Source organism: Drosophila pseudoobscura, chromosome X, assembly GCF_009870125.1.
Source record: "Drosophila pseudoobscura strain MV-25-SWS-2005 chromosome X, UCI_Dpse_MV25, whole genome shotgun sequence".
Classification (NCBI taxonomy): domain Eukaryota; kingdom Metazoa; phylum Arthropoda; class Insecta; order Diptera; family Drosophilidae; genus Drosophila; species Drosophila pseudoobscura.
In genome coordinates this window covers 50,957,813-50,974,529 of record NC_046683.1, presented here as the reverse complement: position 1 = coordinate 50,974,529, position 16,717 = coordinate 50,957,813, and the positions used below count along the sequence as shown (strand labels likewise).

General features: G+C 48.6%; 1 protein-coding gene across 6 annotated transcripts in view; it reads right to left on the bottom strand.

Annotated features, from left to right (window-relative positions):
* Window positions 1-16,717, bottom strand: part of dpr6 (defective proboscis extension response 6) — a 104,226-nt gene that overhangs the window by 33,460 nt on the left and 54,049 nt on the right. For all 6 annotated transcript variants that reach the window (XR_004470601.1, XR_004470602.1, XR_001453175.2 and 3 more), the window contains exons 3-5: window positions 6,777-7,018; window positions 3,423-3,633; window positions 2,752-2,879 (exon numbers count right to left, since the gene is read on the bottom strand). Coding sequence is in view for 2 of the 6 variants with exons in the window: in XM_033384889.1 (XP_033240780.1) it covers window positions 2,752-2,879; window positions 3,423-3,633; window positions 6,777-7,018 (581 nt within the window). In the remaining 4 variants the exon portion in view is untranslated. The remainder of the gene's footprint in view (window positions 1-2,751; window positions 2,880-3,422; window positions 3,634-6,776; window positions 7,019-16,717) is intronic.

Genomic DNA, 16,717 nt, shown 5'->3' with positions numbered 1-16,717 from the left:
AATGACTGAAGGGCGGTGGGTGGGGGTTGGGGACGAGGGCAGACAGTCAGCGAATCGGAATGAATGCGAATCTGCAGTTTGTCATTTTATAAATTGAAAAAACATTTTGCCACAGAGAGTGCTTTTAAAATTCATGCCGTGCCGTTTGCAATTTTCATGACAACTGCAGCTGGTTCTTCCATGGTGGGATGGGACTGTCGATGGCACTGGGATTGATATTGGGACTGGGATTGGGATTGGATACGACTTGCCAGACCGCCAGACTGCCTCAGCAACGGCAACAACAACAGAGACAGAGATAACACACAAAAGATACACAGAAAGTGGGAAAATGTGCCACAACACAATGGCAAAAAGTGAATAAAATATTTGTGTAAAATGTTTGTAGCTCATTGGAAATGCGCATATATCCGATTTATGTGGCACTTTCAACGCAATAATCGCCCGCATATTTCGAGCATAAAAGCGAACAACAACAGAGGCCTTGCCTTGCCTTGCCGTGCCGTTCCGTGCCGTAAAAGGCCTCAACGCGTGCTGCCCACCAAAAAGTACATAAAAGTCACTTGAAGGCGGCGACTGACATTGAAATGCGAGAGCCGATGGTGAGAGAGAAGATTGAAATTCCACTCGAACGAGAGAATATTGAAACTGAAGAAGCTCTGGGCTGAGGAGGGCTCGTTGGCCCAAGAGCTTGCCAAGTCTGAGCTCAGCCTCGAGTGGATGCCGCCGGTTCCTGCCGGCTGCTAGGGTAACGATGCCAAATATTTCAAGAGATTAGAGACTGTCCAAGTCGTGGGCACATCCAGCACACACACACACATCCGACACGCTGTGCCATGCCACGTATGCCACGATTGGAATTACCTTTCAAAGCGATGCCTTCGTGGCAGGAAGTAGGAAGCAGGACCTGGGCAATGGTGACGGCAATGGCGATAGCGATGGCGATGGCGAAAATATGTAACACGTTAATTACAATTAGCGAGCGGAAGTGCGAGCAAAAAGTATTGCCAACATTTCAGCGGCAAGAAAAACTCTGCGGCCAGCCAGGAGAGCGTGAGCAGGGGGAGGACGGTGAGGGTCCCTGAAAGGTGGACGCAGCAGGGAGACGGAAGCATGCCGCATGGAGTGAAGTGGAGTAGAGTGCAGTGCATCAACTGAGTTTATCCATCCATTAAACTAATTAACAGCAAATTTGCATGGATCGTAAATAATCCGTGTGCAGAGCAGAGCAGAGCAAAGCAGAGCACGGTACGGCACAGCACGGCACGGTACGGTTGAACAGGACTTTACAAAGCCTGCAGCAAGGACGCCACACACAGCGGCAAGGACAGCGAAAGGGACACGGACAGGTGGCCAAGTGCACACGATTGCGGCAGAGCTGCGCTGCAAGGATTTTAATTAGAAAATTCCAGGAATACATTAAAATGCGCCAAGTGGCTGGCAAGAAGAAGTGAGCAGTCCTCGAGGATCCCCAGCAGGAGTGCGAGCAGCGGGATTTGTGCGCTCCGCATTTAGCATGTTGCCACCAAGTTTATACGGGTTTTCCATCTTTTTTTTGCACCTCTGCTCTTCTGCTTTTTTGTTGATATTTTGTTTGGCTTTTGCATTGCAATTAGCGTGTCGTGCAACTGTTACGGACGCGGATGCGGATGCGGATGCGGACTGGAGCTTTGCAATTAGCCGGCAGTGGGATTCTCCTGCTTAACTGAGCTTGGAACAACAGAGCTAATTGGCAGATGCAGATGCTGATGCTGATGCTGATGCAGATGGAAGCCACCGGATGGCAATCGGAAAGGACAATGACAATGAAAATCCTAAGCGCAAAGAGCGATAATGCCGCCACCTGATGATGGCCTGGCCCCAAAATCCTCCGCTTAATTTCTCCCAGCTTAGCGCTCTCTCTCTCTCTCCTCCTTAACCGCTCAGCCTCTTCTTTTTGCTGTCACCCGCGGCGGTAATTTAAACATAACCTGTCCGCCGAAACGCCATTGACCCAGTTCCTTATCCCCATCGCATTTGCATTTGCATGTGTGAAGGACGAGAACGCAGGCAGGACGCCGGATACGCGAGCGATACGCGTTGATTCACTCATTAAAATAACAACAGCTGACGTTTAAATAACGCGGACGGCTCTTGCCGTAAGCCACAGAGAGACCAGCTCTGATGAGGGTCCACACACAAGTGGAGGCAGAAGGCGGCGAGAGGGCTGGGAGGCGAAATTCGGCTGTCACCACATGGCCACCACATATGAGCAATGCAGAGCAAACACAGATTGAAGTTTTCGATTATGGCATTCGTTTGCTTATTGGATTGTAAATTTCCATCGGTGATTGGAACAGCGATTGCATCATCGAAGAGTGATTGAAGGAAAAGATCTATGGAGTACCAAATGGATGGAGCTACCAAAGATACAAAGATATGAGGGGATAAATTGTTTGTTGAATTGTTTAATGATTAGACAAGGTAGACAATAAATAAAGTGGTCTGCATCTCTTCCGTTTTCACGAGCTCGATAATAATTTACTTTACCGATCGACAAGGAAAACCCTGGGAAATGTGTGAAATTTAAAAAGGAAAGATTTTTCTTGTTTGTCAAATGGCTAATTGTTGGCGCGTCCGATAATTATTGTTATCCCCCATGGGGCCATAGGCGTTATTCTGGGGAAGAGAGGACAGAGCCCTCTCAGTATCCATGGAGCACTGAAAGGTAGGGAATGGTGGGAATGGAATGTAACAATAAACTTTAATTACCTCCTCGTGATGATACCAGAAGATGTAGGCCGGTGGTTCGGGGCTGAACTTTACAGTGCAAGTGAGATTTATGGTGCTGCCTTTATCAACGTGAAGGTCAGGTCCTCCCAGGATGGTAGCCGTTGGCACTGTCGGCGCGGAATGGAGACACCGAAAAAAGATAGAGACCGAGAGGTGGAAAGAAAAAAGAGAAAAGAAGTGCATGAAAAACGCTGTTAAAATGGGGAGCAGGAGCGGGGAACAAACAGGAGCAGGAGCTGTAGGAGCGGTAGGAGCTGTTGGAGCTGTGGGAGGTCGACTGGGTTGGCACTGTGGAATAATAAACTACGAGATAAAATGGAATTATTGTCGTATAAAAACCAAGCCCTCGACGTTTCATCGACATCGCCTTGGCCCGTGGCCCCCTGCTCCGTTTGCCGTGCGTGCTGCTCACTCGTTTTCTCTGTGTGTAATTTATTTGTTCAACAACTTCGTTTTTCACTCCCTGTCCTTATGGCCGTCTCTTTTTTTTTCAACGAGTGTCCTTTGTTATTTGCGACGACAAATGGTTGATTTTTTATGAAGCTCTGAGGCTGAGGATGAGCATGAGGTTGAAGTCGAAACCGAAGCTGACACCCAGAGCGCACCATTGGAGAGGTGTCTCCGAAGACATGCCATGCCGCTGTACTTACCGACAACATTCAGACGGACGAAATAACTGCGAACCGGCTGCGTCGATATCTGGCACTCGTACATGCCCGCATCCCGCTTCTGGGCCCACTTTATCTGCAGCGTCCAGTCGTCGGTGTCCTGGTGGTGGGTGGCCTGAAACCGCTGATCGGAGGTGTAGGTGTACGAGCCGACAGTCAGTATATGTATATCGCGGTGCCGTATCCACGATACCTGCAATGGGGAGGGAAGAGAACAGAACGCAGAGAGAGTCATCAAACAGGGGAATCACAGGTGGGGCTATAATCCAAGTATTAAGTGAGACACGAATGCGGAATACCCTCACGGGTAAGGTATGGCAAGGATCGAGCCTGTCGAATCGGGGATAGCTGATGTACTCGTCTTCCCCGGACATTCCCAACAAAAGGCGTCATTAAAAATGCAGCAATTGAAAATAAACAAACTGCCGACGCAGTGTCATCAAAATCGAATAAAATGTCAAGGTTTACAGAGATTAAATCGCGATGCACGAAAAAAGGGTGAACAATAAAAAACGTTTGCATCTGTGGGGGGGAGGGGGAGGGGGCTGTGGGACGCTGGGACTACGTGACGTATGAGCAACGTGCCACGTTCTGCCTGATTCTGAGTCTGTTGGGAATCCTTTCTTTGACTGGCCGAATCTCTGGATACTGACTGAGGAAATCTGTTGCTGCTGTGGATCGTGCTCGAGATGTTTTGGCTTTGCTTAATTATCGCAAACTTTTTAAGTAGTTTGCGGTGCACAGAGAGATAACTTTGTAAGCTGCCACGCAGGCACACCAGACTCTGTGCGGCCACCGCCACGCCCACCTAACGCAGGCTTATGTAAACTTATTAAGTCAAATGTAAATGCAAAATTATCGCACTTGACAGCCACACCAGACCAACCTCCCCACCATACACGTACAGAGGGAGGGAGGGAGGGAGTGGTCTAGGGAAAAGCACCGAAATGATGCGTGTGTGCGTGCGTTTAATTATACGAAATTCTGTTGCATACTTTCAAGGGCCGGCTCCAACAATGACGATGAGACTAGAAAAGGAAGACGGGGCCTGGGCTGGGCTGGGCTGGGGGCAAGTTTTGTGAACTGCATATGGGGTGCACTGAGTACTGGGGGGAGAACGGGGGAGTGCATTCAGTGCAGGGGTACGAGGGGAGTGCATAAAAGTGAGAAAAACATGTCGCTCGCACTTTTGACAACACACAGTCGCTCTCGTGGCGACAACGACAGCCCTGCCATTAAACAAACATTTTACGCAACAAATTAAAGCGTAATTAACAAGTGCACGCTGTGCTGCATGTGGCGATGTAATGGAGCCACCCCTGGGCACTGCAGCACTGCAGCACTGCCATCACTGCCTCCCATTGCATATTAGCAGCCACACTCCTCTGGAGCAATGCCTGGCCATATGAACAGCAACTACGACATCCACAACAGCCATTCCAGCAGTAGGAGTAGGAGAAGCGTAGCAGCAGCAGCAGCAGCAGCAGCAGCAACAACAGCTCGACATTCCGTTTCAAGTTGCAAGTCCATGCCCAGTCGGGGGGTGGCGGGGGGTGGCAGAAGCCACAGAGGAAGTACAGAGGGGTAATGGGAGGTGGCGCCCAACTTTTGGGACCGTGCAACTCGGACTGTGAGCCAAGTGCTGTTGACGCGTGCGGCGAGAGCAATTTCATGAAATTGTTTAAATAATTTCGCGCTCAAATGCAATTGAAAGTGCTGCAGGGCGGCAGCAGAAGGTAGCAGGGCGGCAGCAGAAGGCAGCAGGGCAGTGGCAGTGGCAAAGGAAGGGACGTTGCCGAGCGTTCAAAAAGGCCCGCCCACTTGAGGTTGAACATTTGATGTATGTGTTAGCCACTATGTGTGTGGGTGTGTATGCCACTAGCAGGAGCTGTGAGGACTGCTGCCACTAGTCCCTCTTTTGTTTGGCAAGAAATTAAAAGTTGCGCCTGCAAACGGCATCCTGTAGCGGCTTCCACATCCCCCCTCCACATCCGCCATCCTCCATATCTGCAGCCCCATCTCCAGCAGGATCCACTTCCTGTCCTGCGAGAGCTGCTGCCAGTGCCGCCACTGCTGGTGCATTTGTGTCAAGTACTCGCGAGCGTGTTGAAAGTTTGTTGGTTTTCGGCATTTGAGCAGCGCCGACGCATCCTCCCACTATAACTGGTTTGTTTTTTCAGCGAATAACTAGAGAGAATCTATATGCAAATGGGATTGGACGGGGTCGGGGTCCAGTTCCTGGCAATGGTACTGGTACTGAAGCTGGTCCCTCCTGGGGCCAGGAATGCCGCTATCCCCTCATTAATCGTCTCGGGCTGTCTAATTATTCATAAACCTATCTGTTGGGCATATTAAAAAAGTTAGGCCCCTCCGCCTCCACAGACACTCTTATCGCAATTATACATTTCATTAAACACATTTAGCAGGACGAGAAGGATCCACGATTCTAGAAGTGACACAAATTGCCCTCCCACTGGCATCGGTCCGGGTGTATGCCACATTCCCCCAAATTAAATGCTACCGAATATATACACAAAATTGAAAATGTTTCCCCTTACCCGGAACATATGCAAATATTTGTGATTCCTTCGCCTTCGCCTTCGTCTCTGTCTCTGTCTCTGTTTGTGACAGCGGGAACTGAAGATTAAGCTGAAGGAGCAGCAGGTTGCCTCCGGCTGCCCTTTTGTCTTTGTGCCACACAGAGAGGAGTCCTCCATTCCAGAGACAGTGGGACAGGGCCAGGGCCAGGGGCACGAGCACAATTAAAACAGATAAACAAAGGAAACAATAGCAAAACAACAACAGCCAAAAATTAACAAAAAACAAAAAACCGAAAGAAAAAAAAAAACGAAATTACTAAATTTCCTTCCAACGACAAAAAACAACTTAATGCCAAGTCGAAAGTCGCCTCTCGGCTTGCCCTCGCCGCAAAAGGAAAACAGACACAAAGTGCGGAGCGGCAGGGGATGGGAGCGGTGGAGCGGTGGAGCGGTGGAGCGGCGGAGCGGCGGAGGAGGTTGTAGAACTAATTAAAAATTTCGCCGTCATGCTAGGGGAATTACATTTTTGGTCTACGCGTCTGCGACCAGGTTAGGAAATCAGCCAAGAAATCAACGGACGGAGCAACGGACGGAGCAGCCAGGGAAAAAATTATTCCGCGCATGGAGAATAAACGAAAGTTGGGCACAGCACAAAACTTTAATGGCAAAAGGCGACTCCTCGTTGGCGTCACGCACGACAGCAAACTTTTCGACACGAGTACGCTGTTAACCCCGGCAAACCCCACGTAACCCCTACCCAAGGACACTCGTGGCAATCTTTAAGCCAAAAACTCACCGTTTTGTTGGCCAAATTGCGCACACGGCAGCTGAGATAGGCGTTCTTGCCCATGAGGGCGGTGACATTGCGCGGCGTCGAGGGATCGAAATATGGCTCCATCCATTTGGGATGCGTGTAAGCGACAGTGGGCGCGGTGGGTAGGAGCATGGCTGCCTGGGCCCTGTCTGTCGTTGTCATCATCATCTCTTCCAGCGAGTTGTAGCCCTCGATGGGGCCCTGCACGCCGCCATTTGTCATATCTGCAACGAGGGAGAGAGAGGAAGAAAGAAAGCGAGGAAAACGAAATGAATTTCAGTGTGAAAAAGTCAAAAGCTGCAAATAGACACAAATGCTTCTAAACCCATGAATATGCATAGGGACGGAGATAGGGAAGGGGTTAGGGATAGAGATAGAGATAGAGAGCTTTTATCTTTGTGCGGTGCACCACAAAAAATATTAAAAAGAATCCCCAAAAGTGCAGCTGTTGGAAAGAAATTTTGTGTTGCATGCAACACTCATCCACACACACACACACACACACATACACTTACTGCAAATGCCTGCAAATGGTTGCCCACACACAAAATGACATTTGCATTCATTCAGAATGAGTAACACTCATGGAGGCAGTCGTCATAGCATGGGGTCGATGGTCCATGGCCCATGGTCCATCCATCTACACATCCATCTACCAGCCACGCACAAAATTTTGCTCATGAAGAGCATACTGCGGTCGAAAGGTGAAAGGCGCAAGTGGCCCCTGGCAATGGTATTAGGTTCTTTGTAAGCCTTTACTCTCAATTGGAATGACGGCCAGCCAAGGTCCACGCAAATGCGTTTTTAAGGCCCTGCCACAGTGGAACGGGGCTCTGCTCTGCGAGAGTATGGGAAATGTTCCCTAAATTTTTGCAATACGCAGAGATGGAAACATTTGTGACATTTTAGCTGAAACTTGGCTCTTATTTCCTTATTTCTCTGATGGTATTATGATATTCTTGGGAAGATTTATGAAGCGTTTGGTTTGTCAGCTCATGGAGCACTGTGCGTGGAGGCTGCAGCTGGGGTCTGCCTCTGCTCTGACGCTGCCCCTCGCCTTGGCTGTGGGTCTGCCGGCTCCTGGCCATCGCAACCTTCGAGCGAGTGAAGTGTTTGCGGTTGGCAAGTACAAGTGCATACACACACCACACCACACCACACAGACGTACGCATGGCAGGCGGAATTGTGTCACTGCTCACGCACACAGACACACAGGCAGACGCACACGGCAACCGCAAGTCTCCATTTCTTGCCACAGACCCAACCCTTTTCACTGTCGAGCTCATGGTTATGCAAAATATTTGCACTCAAATCATATTTCAAGGATTAAAACTTGCATTCATTCGAAAACGGTTTTTCCACATGCACGCCCCCCATTAAACCCCCACACACCCACACCGGGGCAGGGCAGGACAAGGCAGGGCAGGGCAGGGCACGCCCACAACTTCAGCTTCATTAAACAAAGGGTCCGTGCCGCCCAGGCACTCCCTTCGTGCCGTGCCCCCTGCTGTAACGCCACGCATTTGCATGCATGAGAGACGGCGGGACAATGAGGGAGGCGGAGAAGGAGAAGGAGAGTCTTAAGCTCAATATGCTTAATGTCGCCTGGAGCTGGGTGCTGGGTGCTGGGAAATTTGAGCGAATGTGGCATTTAATTTAAACTGCTCCAGTGCAATTGGCATCTGCTGCCCCACCAGAGTGACGCACACGACCGACTGTCTGACGGCAACCGTTTGGCGTCCTCACGAGTATGGCTGCATCTATCTGTCTTTGTGGCTCCCCCTCGCTTAGTGGCATGTTAACTGAACCCTGATCGAGTTAATGTCGCTTTTGTTCCCAGGAAAGGAGCTACATTTCCATACGGAATGCGGGATGCAGGATGAAGGATGCAATTTGTGGTGCTTAATGCACGAGAATTATTATTGAGTAAAGACACATTTGAGGTTAAATTTCATTACCTCATTTCCCTTTCTTATATAATTTAACAGTACCTACCCATTTCTTTGGCTTTGCTCTCCTCAAGGGCTTCTTTTTAAATATTTCCTGTACTTTAATGTTTTCCAATTAAAAACCACATCTGAGGCACTCCTTTTAAAGTCACATCAAGGCAACCGATTCTATGGAAAGTCAGCCTTTAAGGACGGCCTATGAAGAAAAACCAATTCAATTGCCGCACACACTGAATGTGCCTCATTTGGGGGCTCATGGGAACACTGCAGCATGTGTGTAGGTGTCCCTTCCTCTGACGCCCAGTGTCTCCATGTGTGTGTGTGTGTGTGTGGAGGCGTGTGGGTTGCTTCTGGCTTAATCATTGGACGGGCTAGGCCCAGGCGGGAGATCCACCATCAACTCCATCTCCTGCAGCCGCTGCTGCCCCCCTTCCACATTCTGCCACACAATGACTTTGCATATTTGCCCTTAATTTTCGACACCGTTGACGAGCCGCGTGGAGCAATTAAGAAAACTTTTGCAATTTTCACGCTTTTGTTTTGGCATTCATTTTTTCCTTCCCCCATTTTTGTTTTTTTCTCTCTTCGTCCATAAAAGGGTGTGGAGCCCCAGGCCTCGTGGCACGGCCCGACTGAAATGATGCGTAATGTGCAACACTTTGAACCGGCAGCTCAATGAATTTCGCTATCCTCCCTGAATCCTTCTGCCGCCCGTAATTGCCTGCTTATTTTGGTTTGCCGTTCAGCGGGGGGTTTAAGTGAGGGGATGGGGTTCCAGAGAGGGGGAAATTGTGTGCCCCAGGGTTACAGAGAGGCGCCCGACGCACTTAATTGTGTTTAATGGCATTGAATTTCATAGTAAATATCGTTACATTTCGTTACATTTCGTTGCCTTCTGCCATGCTCAGTAATTAACAAGAGAGAACGCTTTGGTGGAGTGTCGCGACTATTATATACCTAGTATTCAGTTTTTAGAGATCTTTAGAGGCTCTTCAGAGCCGCTAAGTTGTTTGTTCTTTATTTAAAGAGAACAAAATTGTTACGGTCTCTTCTCTGGCATTCTCAAAGATACAGCTTGGCCCAGTATTTATGTTTTTTCTGAAACTTATTTGCGCCTTCCATACTCCTTCAGTACAGGGTATAAGAATCAACATTGGAAAGGAATTGAGTTACCCTCCATCTCCCCTTCTCTGTATGTCTTTCGCTCTCTCCTTCTATGTTCGTTCGTCTTCACATTTCCACGTCTTTCTGCGTCTTCTTCAACTGCTTTATCCCACCACTCATTTGAGATGACGAGGGCCAATTGGTAGCTGGGTTTTTGGGGTTTTGGACGTGGCCTGCCACTGGCTCCGTGAATAATGATGCCTTTTGACATTGTCTAAGCGATTTAATGCGTGGAATCGTGAGTTGGCTGGAAATCAAATGAGCATTGAGACGATGATGCTCCTCCGCGAATATGCATGTTCCATGGCTGGCTGCCACTCGACCGTCGCTCAACCGCTCAACCACTCAACCACTCAGTCACTCTTTTATTTATGTCGAGAGCATGGGTGCAATTGGGGGGCCGTGCAGCCTGTTTTGTGGCAGCCCCTTGCCTCTTTCACTGCTCCTGGCCGTCATCGCCTGCGGCCGGGGCGTCTTAATTAAGCTTAAATGATGCTGCAAAATTTATTTCATCTCGCACCCCGAACAGGAGGAGCAAAAGCAAAAACCGGACCGGGAGCGGGAGCGGGAGCAGGAGCAGCCGCCAGAAGGATAAAAGCAGAGGCATCTTCTATACGCATGCCATGCATATAAATTATCCACGCAAATTACAGGGCACGAAAATTGAAATTGAGTGTGGAGGTGTGTGTGTTCGTGTGTGTGTGTGTGTGTCTCGGTGGTGGTGCGTGGCAATCGCAGCAACTCCTTGATAACACCGTCATATTTACGCCTCCGCCCCCATCTCCACCTCCACCCCTCCACACATAATAATTTTTAATGCTGTTCATTAATTAGCGTCAATCGAGTGCAGCTTAATTGCTCGCATGATTACACCCGAAGAAGTGAAAGAAATACTCCTACTCGTACTCGTACTGAAACAACTGAAAGTGGAGCATAATGAAAGGCCAGGCCTGGCCTGGCCTGGCCTCGCCACGCCCCGGCGAGAGCTGTGCTTTCCGCATTCTTCAGATGCATATTTATGTACGAGCGGAGTGTGCGTGTCGATCCAATTAATAAGCAATAAGAGATTTACGAGTGGTCCAATTTCTCGTGATTATCATTATGCAAATTACACGGGAAAAAAAAATAAACACCTCTTTGGGGAGCCCATTGTGTTTTTCATGAGCATATGGACGTCTACTTGTGACCATTTTAAGGGTATTCAGGAAGAAAATTGAGTATTAATTCCTGACAATAAAGATAACGCAAAGATTCTATTTATCTTTGTTTTTCACTCTGCCATAATCAGTTTTTTGAAGTCAGAAATTCCAATTTCAATCAAAATTCGCAACTTCCAAAGGGATGCGATTCCCCCCAAAAAAGTATGCTATGAAATTATTGCAAACTTTTCTCATCTCAAAAGAAAATAGTTTTCATATTAGATGGTTACGTTTAATTTGTTTTGTCATATACAAACTATATAATAACACACGGGCTCACACGCACACACACACATACACACACGCACACACACACACACACACACAGATTTGCGGCTGTCGAGGGCAATTTAAGAGCTTAGACTCGTGTTTTGCCTTTGCCGCCTGTTATCTTCAACCTTGATTGACAACATTTTTGTGCAACGCTTTGGCTGTCGTTGTTTTTGTGATTGGCGTTGTTTTCGTTGTTGCTGCTGCTGCTGCTGCTGCCGTTGTTCTCGTTTTCGTTGTTGCTGGGACTTGCTTGTCTTTGCACAGCCACTTCGTCTGACAAAACATGCGATACGACACGACAACAGGAACAGGCGGCAGCAAGAGAGGAAAAGAGCCCCGAAGTTACAGATACCCTAGACGATCCATCGCTCATACGGTAGCTGCCCTTATTTACCGCTTTCGGAAGAAGGGCGGGATTACCTCACTGTAAGCTGTGGAGAGCCTATCCTCTTTGCCGCCCCAAGAAAAAAGAGCGGTCTGCGAAAATGTTAACTCCGAAAGCTGTCCGAGCTGAGGGATTATTGTTGTTGAAAAAGAAACATCTTTATGGGTCTCGAAGTTCCACCTTTTTCTGTTCAAACACCTGCTGGAAACCATCATACCATCTCTTAGGGTACAGCAAACACCAGAACACAAACACACACACATACTAAAGCATAATTCTTGTTATGAAATATTCGTAAAATTTCGTACAAAGTACAAGCAAATGGCATGTGAGTAAGTTAAAAGAGCTATGTCTCTCTCTCTCTCTCTCTCTCACACACTATCCATCTGTCTCCGTCTCCTTTTGCTTCTCTTTCTTATCCCCCTACACGGCCCCCTCACTCTCTGTGTGTGCGCTTGTGTTTTGAGGCATTGAAAGCCAAAAGCATAAAGTGAAGTTTATACAAGGAGTTTGGCTGCTTCGTTGAGTTTTGGGTTGAGTTCGGGCCTGGGATGTGGCTCTGGTACTCGTGCTGGTCCTGGTCCTGGTTCTGGCATGGCTTATCACCTCTGGCATGGGTTGAAGCTTATAATGAAGCATTGTTTGCAGCTCAAAGTTTGGCCAGAGCGAGTAGAACCAACAACAACGGGCATCAGGCATCAGGCATCAGGCATCAACAGAAAGACCTGATCCAGGGAATATGCGAGTATTATCCACAGCCAGGCTGTGCCATGCAGCGGGAGGCCTGAGTAGATATTAAAACAATATTTGCCGTAACCAAAGTTGGACGCATAAATGTATGTCCCTGTCCCTACTTACACACCCAATCTTAGCCAGAACACACTCGGTGAGCAGCACTTATGTACATGGGAATTTGAATGGTAGTTTGGCTCTGCTCTGGTCTTTGGCCTCTGGTCTCGGGTCTCGGGTCCCGGGTCCCGGGTTCTTGGCCAACAATTTGCCTGGTGAGTGCTTGATTAGAGGCAGCCACATTGCCGTCTGTTATTGCTGGCCGTTTTCCACAATGTCGTCTTGATTTTATTAATGATCATCATAGATTTTCCAATCAGAATGTGTAATGCCTTTTCGGCCCTAATGGGGGGCCCACAGCACATGCCCCGAACGGCTGCAGCGGTCCCTTTTTGCTCACCATCTCATCTCTTTCTGAGAGCTCAGTTTTTGGGTTTTCGTGTGAAAGAAATCTATTCAATGACTTGGAAAAAGGGTCAGCCACGGCCTTGGGCCTTTGACTGTGGGTCCTAGACCAAGGGTGTGCTGTGCCTAAGCCTGACTGACAGTCAAAATGTCACTGGGCCATGGATTTCTCTCGATTGAGGGTGCCCCCCGAGCAACGCTGTAGAATTTTAATTGCGTGTGTTAATTTTTGGGTTCGTTCATTCAATTTAAATTTATGGTTCTCACATAAATTGAAGTGGGCCGGCACCGGGCCAGTGGGCCAGTGGGGCAGTGGACCAGACGGCAATTTAAGGCACAATTTATTATCACTGCGGAGGTCGAAGGCAGAGAAAAGTCGCCCCGGCTCCTCCTCATCGATTGGATTGGCCAGGTGTTGTGTGGTCCTCGCATTATACATTCAACTTAATCAATCAGCTGCTGGGCAGCATCTTGATGAATGTCGGTTGAGGATTCTGGGTTTTTTGCTTCGTCCTGGAATCGGGAGCTGGAGCAGGACGCTGCTGCTGCTGCTGCTGCTGCTGTTGCCCCAAACAACCGCAATGTAGAAATTTTAATTGAAGCCATGCAAGTGGCATGTCACAACACTCTGCAAAACCGCAAAAGGCAAACTGTATGGCAATTGCTTTTGTTGCCTTCATTGGTGGCACTACTGCTGCTGCCTGCTGCTGCTGTTGCAGCAATAAAATATTAAATTCAAATGAAAACACAATAGATTTGCTTTGTTCCGGAATTGTTGTTTCTTTTATCGTTTTCACCATTGAATTATTCAGCTAAGAACAGTGGAACCAACAAGACTTACCGACAACTTCCATCCTCCGCACTGGAGCCATTGGAAGTGCAGAAATGTTAGCTTATACACTTGTCCGATGGGATCAGATAGGGTATCAGTGGATGGACTGCTTGAATCTCCGTTTGGGGGTCACTTTTAAGCACATTTCACTCCACTGTTTCGCAGGACAGCTGCTGCACGAGTGCACGAGAGCAGGAGAGCAGGAGAGCACGAGCTGTGCTTCACAACCGCATGGCAAAGTGTAAACACACTTATAATAAATCATTTTTAAATAATTTACAATCTGGGCAAATGGCCGACCAGCAAACATGAGCACCGGCATCAATGTGCAACACCCCCCCGCCCACCACATCAGCCAAAAGGGGAGGGGAGGGGTGGGCTCGGGCCATCCAACCAAAAAGCTATGAAAAAACTGTCGCTTTTTTCTGGTCTTTGGGCCCGAGTAATGGCTCAGCAAAAGCTTCACTTTTGGCCATCACGAATTCGATGGCAGAGCCACAAAACGTGCACTGCACTGTGCGGGTGGATTGGGGCTTTAAGAACTGGCCCAGACAGCCCTTTTTTTTAGCTATTCCGTATGCATGTAAGTGTGGCATGAACGGAAAGAGCTGGGGAAGGGGTTTAGCGCTAGGGCCAGGTCCAGGGCTTGGCGACGGACATGTTTGCCGAACGCGTGTTGCCTGCCAAAGCGAGACAGGAAGGCAGAGAGACAGAGAGACAGAGAGACCGACAGACTGAGCTCTGGCTTCAGCTTCAAGTTTGATTGAGTGCTCCTCTGGCTGATGGCCGCATTTCGAATCGAGTTAAACGTAGCAAATGACTTAAAAGTGCCAACTATGCGATGCTTAGCCATGTCCCTGTCGCTGCCTTCGCCCATCCCCTCCATCCCCCCCCCCCCCATTTCCATCTCCATCTCGAGCTCCAGCTCCGTCATGCTGCATGCCACATGGGACGGGTGGGAGGGGGATCTGTGCAGTGACAGTTATTCACTTACATAGTGGCACTTAGTTATAGACGAATGTATGGCAGCAGGAGGAGGGCCATTGAGCGAACGTGCACAATCATTGCGTCAGTCACGTTTTGAATTGAAGAAAATTCATCAGACAATTTCGAATGCGACTGTGAGACACGAGAACAGGTCCTTCCTGCACCCGCTCCTTCTCCACTCAAACACTCAAACACTCACCGCTCTCAGCTTCTTTTGGGTTTTGGGCTGAAGTGGAGGCCCCTGGCAATTTGTATTCCGTTGAGTGGGTCTTACCTCAGAGATACACCAAATTGATTGAATTAAATTGCGATTTTTATGCGTGCATGATTGCATTGAGGAGCCATTTCTCTTTCTCTTTCTGTATCTGTGCCTGTCTCTGTCTCTCTCCCTTCCTGCGTGCAACACTTTCACTCTTCTGCGGCTCGTCATGTTTTATTGTTTGCAATTTTCAATTTATAGTTCCTGCCATTTTTATATATTTTCCAGATGTTTCTTGATGGTTTATTGTGCGCATCAAATGCATTGAAATGGCAGCTTTTAACCGCTTTATGGGGGTGCTTTTGAGCGCGAATGATTTGCACATACTCGCACGACTCGTTGCCGGCAAATTGAATAGTTTCGAATAATTTATGAACGATTCCTTTATGCGCTATGAATATGCGGAAAAACGCGTGATTCTTGGCCAAAAGGGCGAACAGCTGGTTGCCAACGATCAACGAGCCGGTTGATTAAATCCATTACCAAATGCAATTAATATTTGTAATTAAACGAACCACTACGCCTCGGACGACTATGAAAATGTAATTCTTGAGCTAACAATTACCCAAGAATAACAGAGGACCTGCTCCATCCACGACGCAGGTCTGTGGCTAATTTTCTGCCTGGCTAATTCCGTGTACCCACATGGCACTCATGGCGGTGGAGGTACACGTTCGACGCTCGACTCCAGTGAGGACCCTCTGCCCTCTGCCAGGAGTCCCATCTGCAATCCACACAATCCACGTACAGCTAAGCCACTTTTTCTCTCCCCGGGCGATAAGTCAGCGGCAAACAAGGACTCCTGCTCCTGTCTGATAATATTGTAACTGTAATTCAATCGGAGTCAGGTGCACTGGACTCTCACGGGGAGAAAAAGTTAAAGTGAATGGCAAACAAAGAAAATAAAAGTCCACAATGCAGTGGTAATTACAAGTCAAGTCGAATCGCGTGGCATTGGAGTGGGAGTCGATTCTTATATGCGCTTCCGCTGCCACAGCCACTGGCACTGCCACTTCCACTCCCTCTCAGCCAGTAGTCGGATCTGATACGAGGCGGCTGGCTGCTGGCCATCGATGACGTGGAGCAGCTGTTGGTGCTGCAGTGCCAGGCACGCGCTGGAATAGGGCTTCAGGAGCAGCCAGAACTCTCCTACCATGTGTGTGCATTCACAGTGAGCGGCCCCCGAAATCACAACAGCTCCTCCTCCCTGGGGCCTTGGCATTTAACTGGCTGCCTGGCTGCCAGGCTGCCTGGCTGCCTGGATGGCTGGGCCTGGGCCCTGCCCCGCGGGACATTCTGTAGAGCGAGCACAAGTACGAAAACGAGTATGTGAAATACATTTTTTCCCCCTCAATCCTTTGTTTTCCCTGCCTTTTGGTTCACATTTTTCTTCACCTGACTTCGTGCAGGACTTCCCTTTTGTGTTGTGTGTTATAAATTTTAAAAGTACACACACGTGCTCACGTACGGGTTTTCCTGTACGGAAGATAGCAGGCCCTTGCCGCTGCTGGCTGGCTGCTGCTGCTGTTGCTCGTGGGGCTATCTCCTGGGGGCAACTCAAAGTGGAAATGTTTGCCTTATTAGTACATTCAGCAGTAAAAATGTGTTAATCTATAAACGTGTGTGCGCCTCGCTGCCCAAAAAGGTCTCTATCTCTCTCGCTACCTCTCTGTCGGTGCG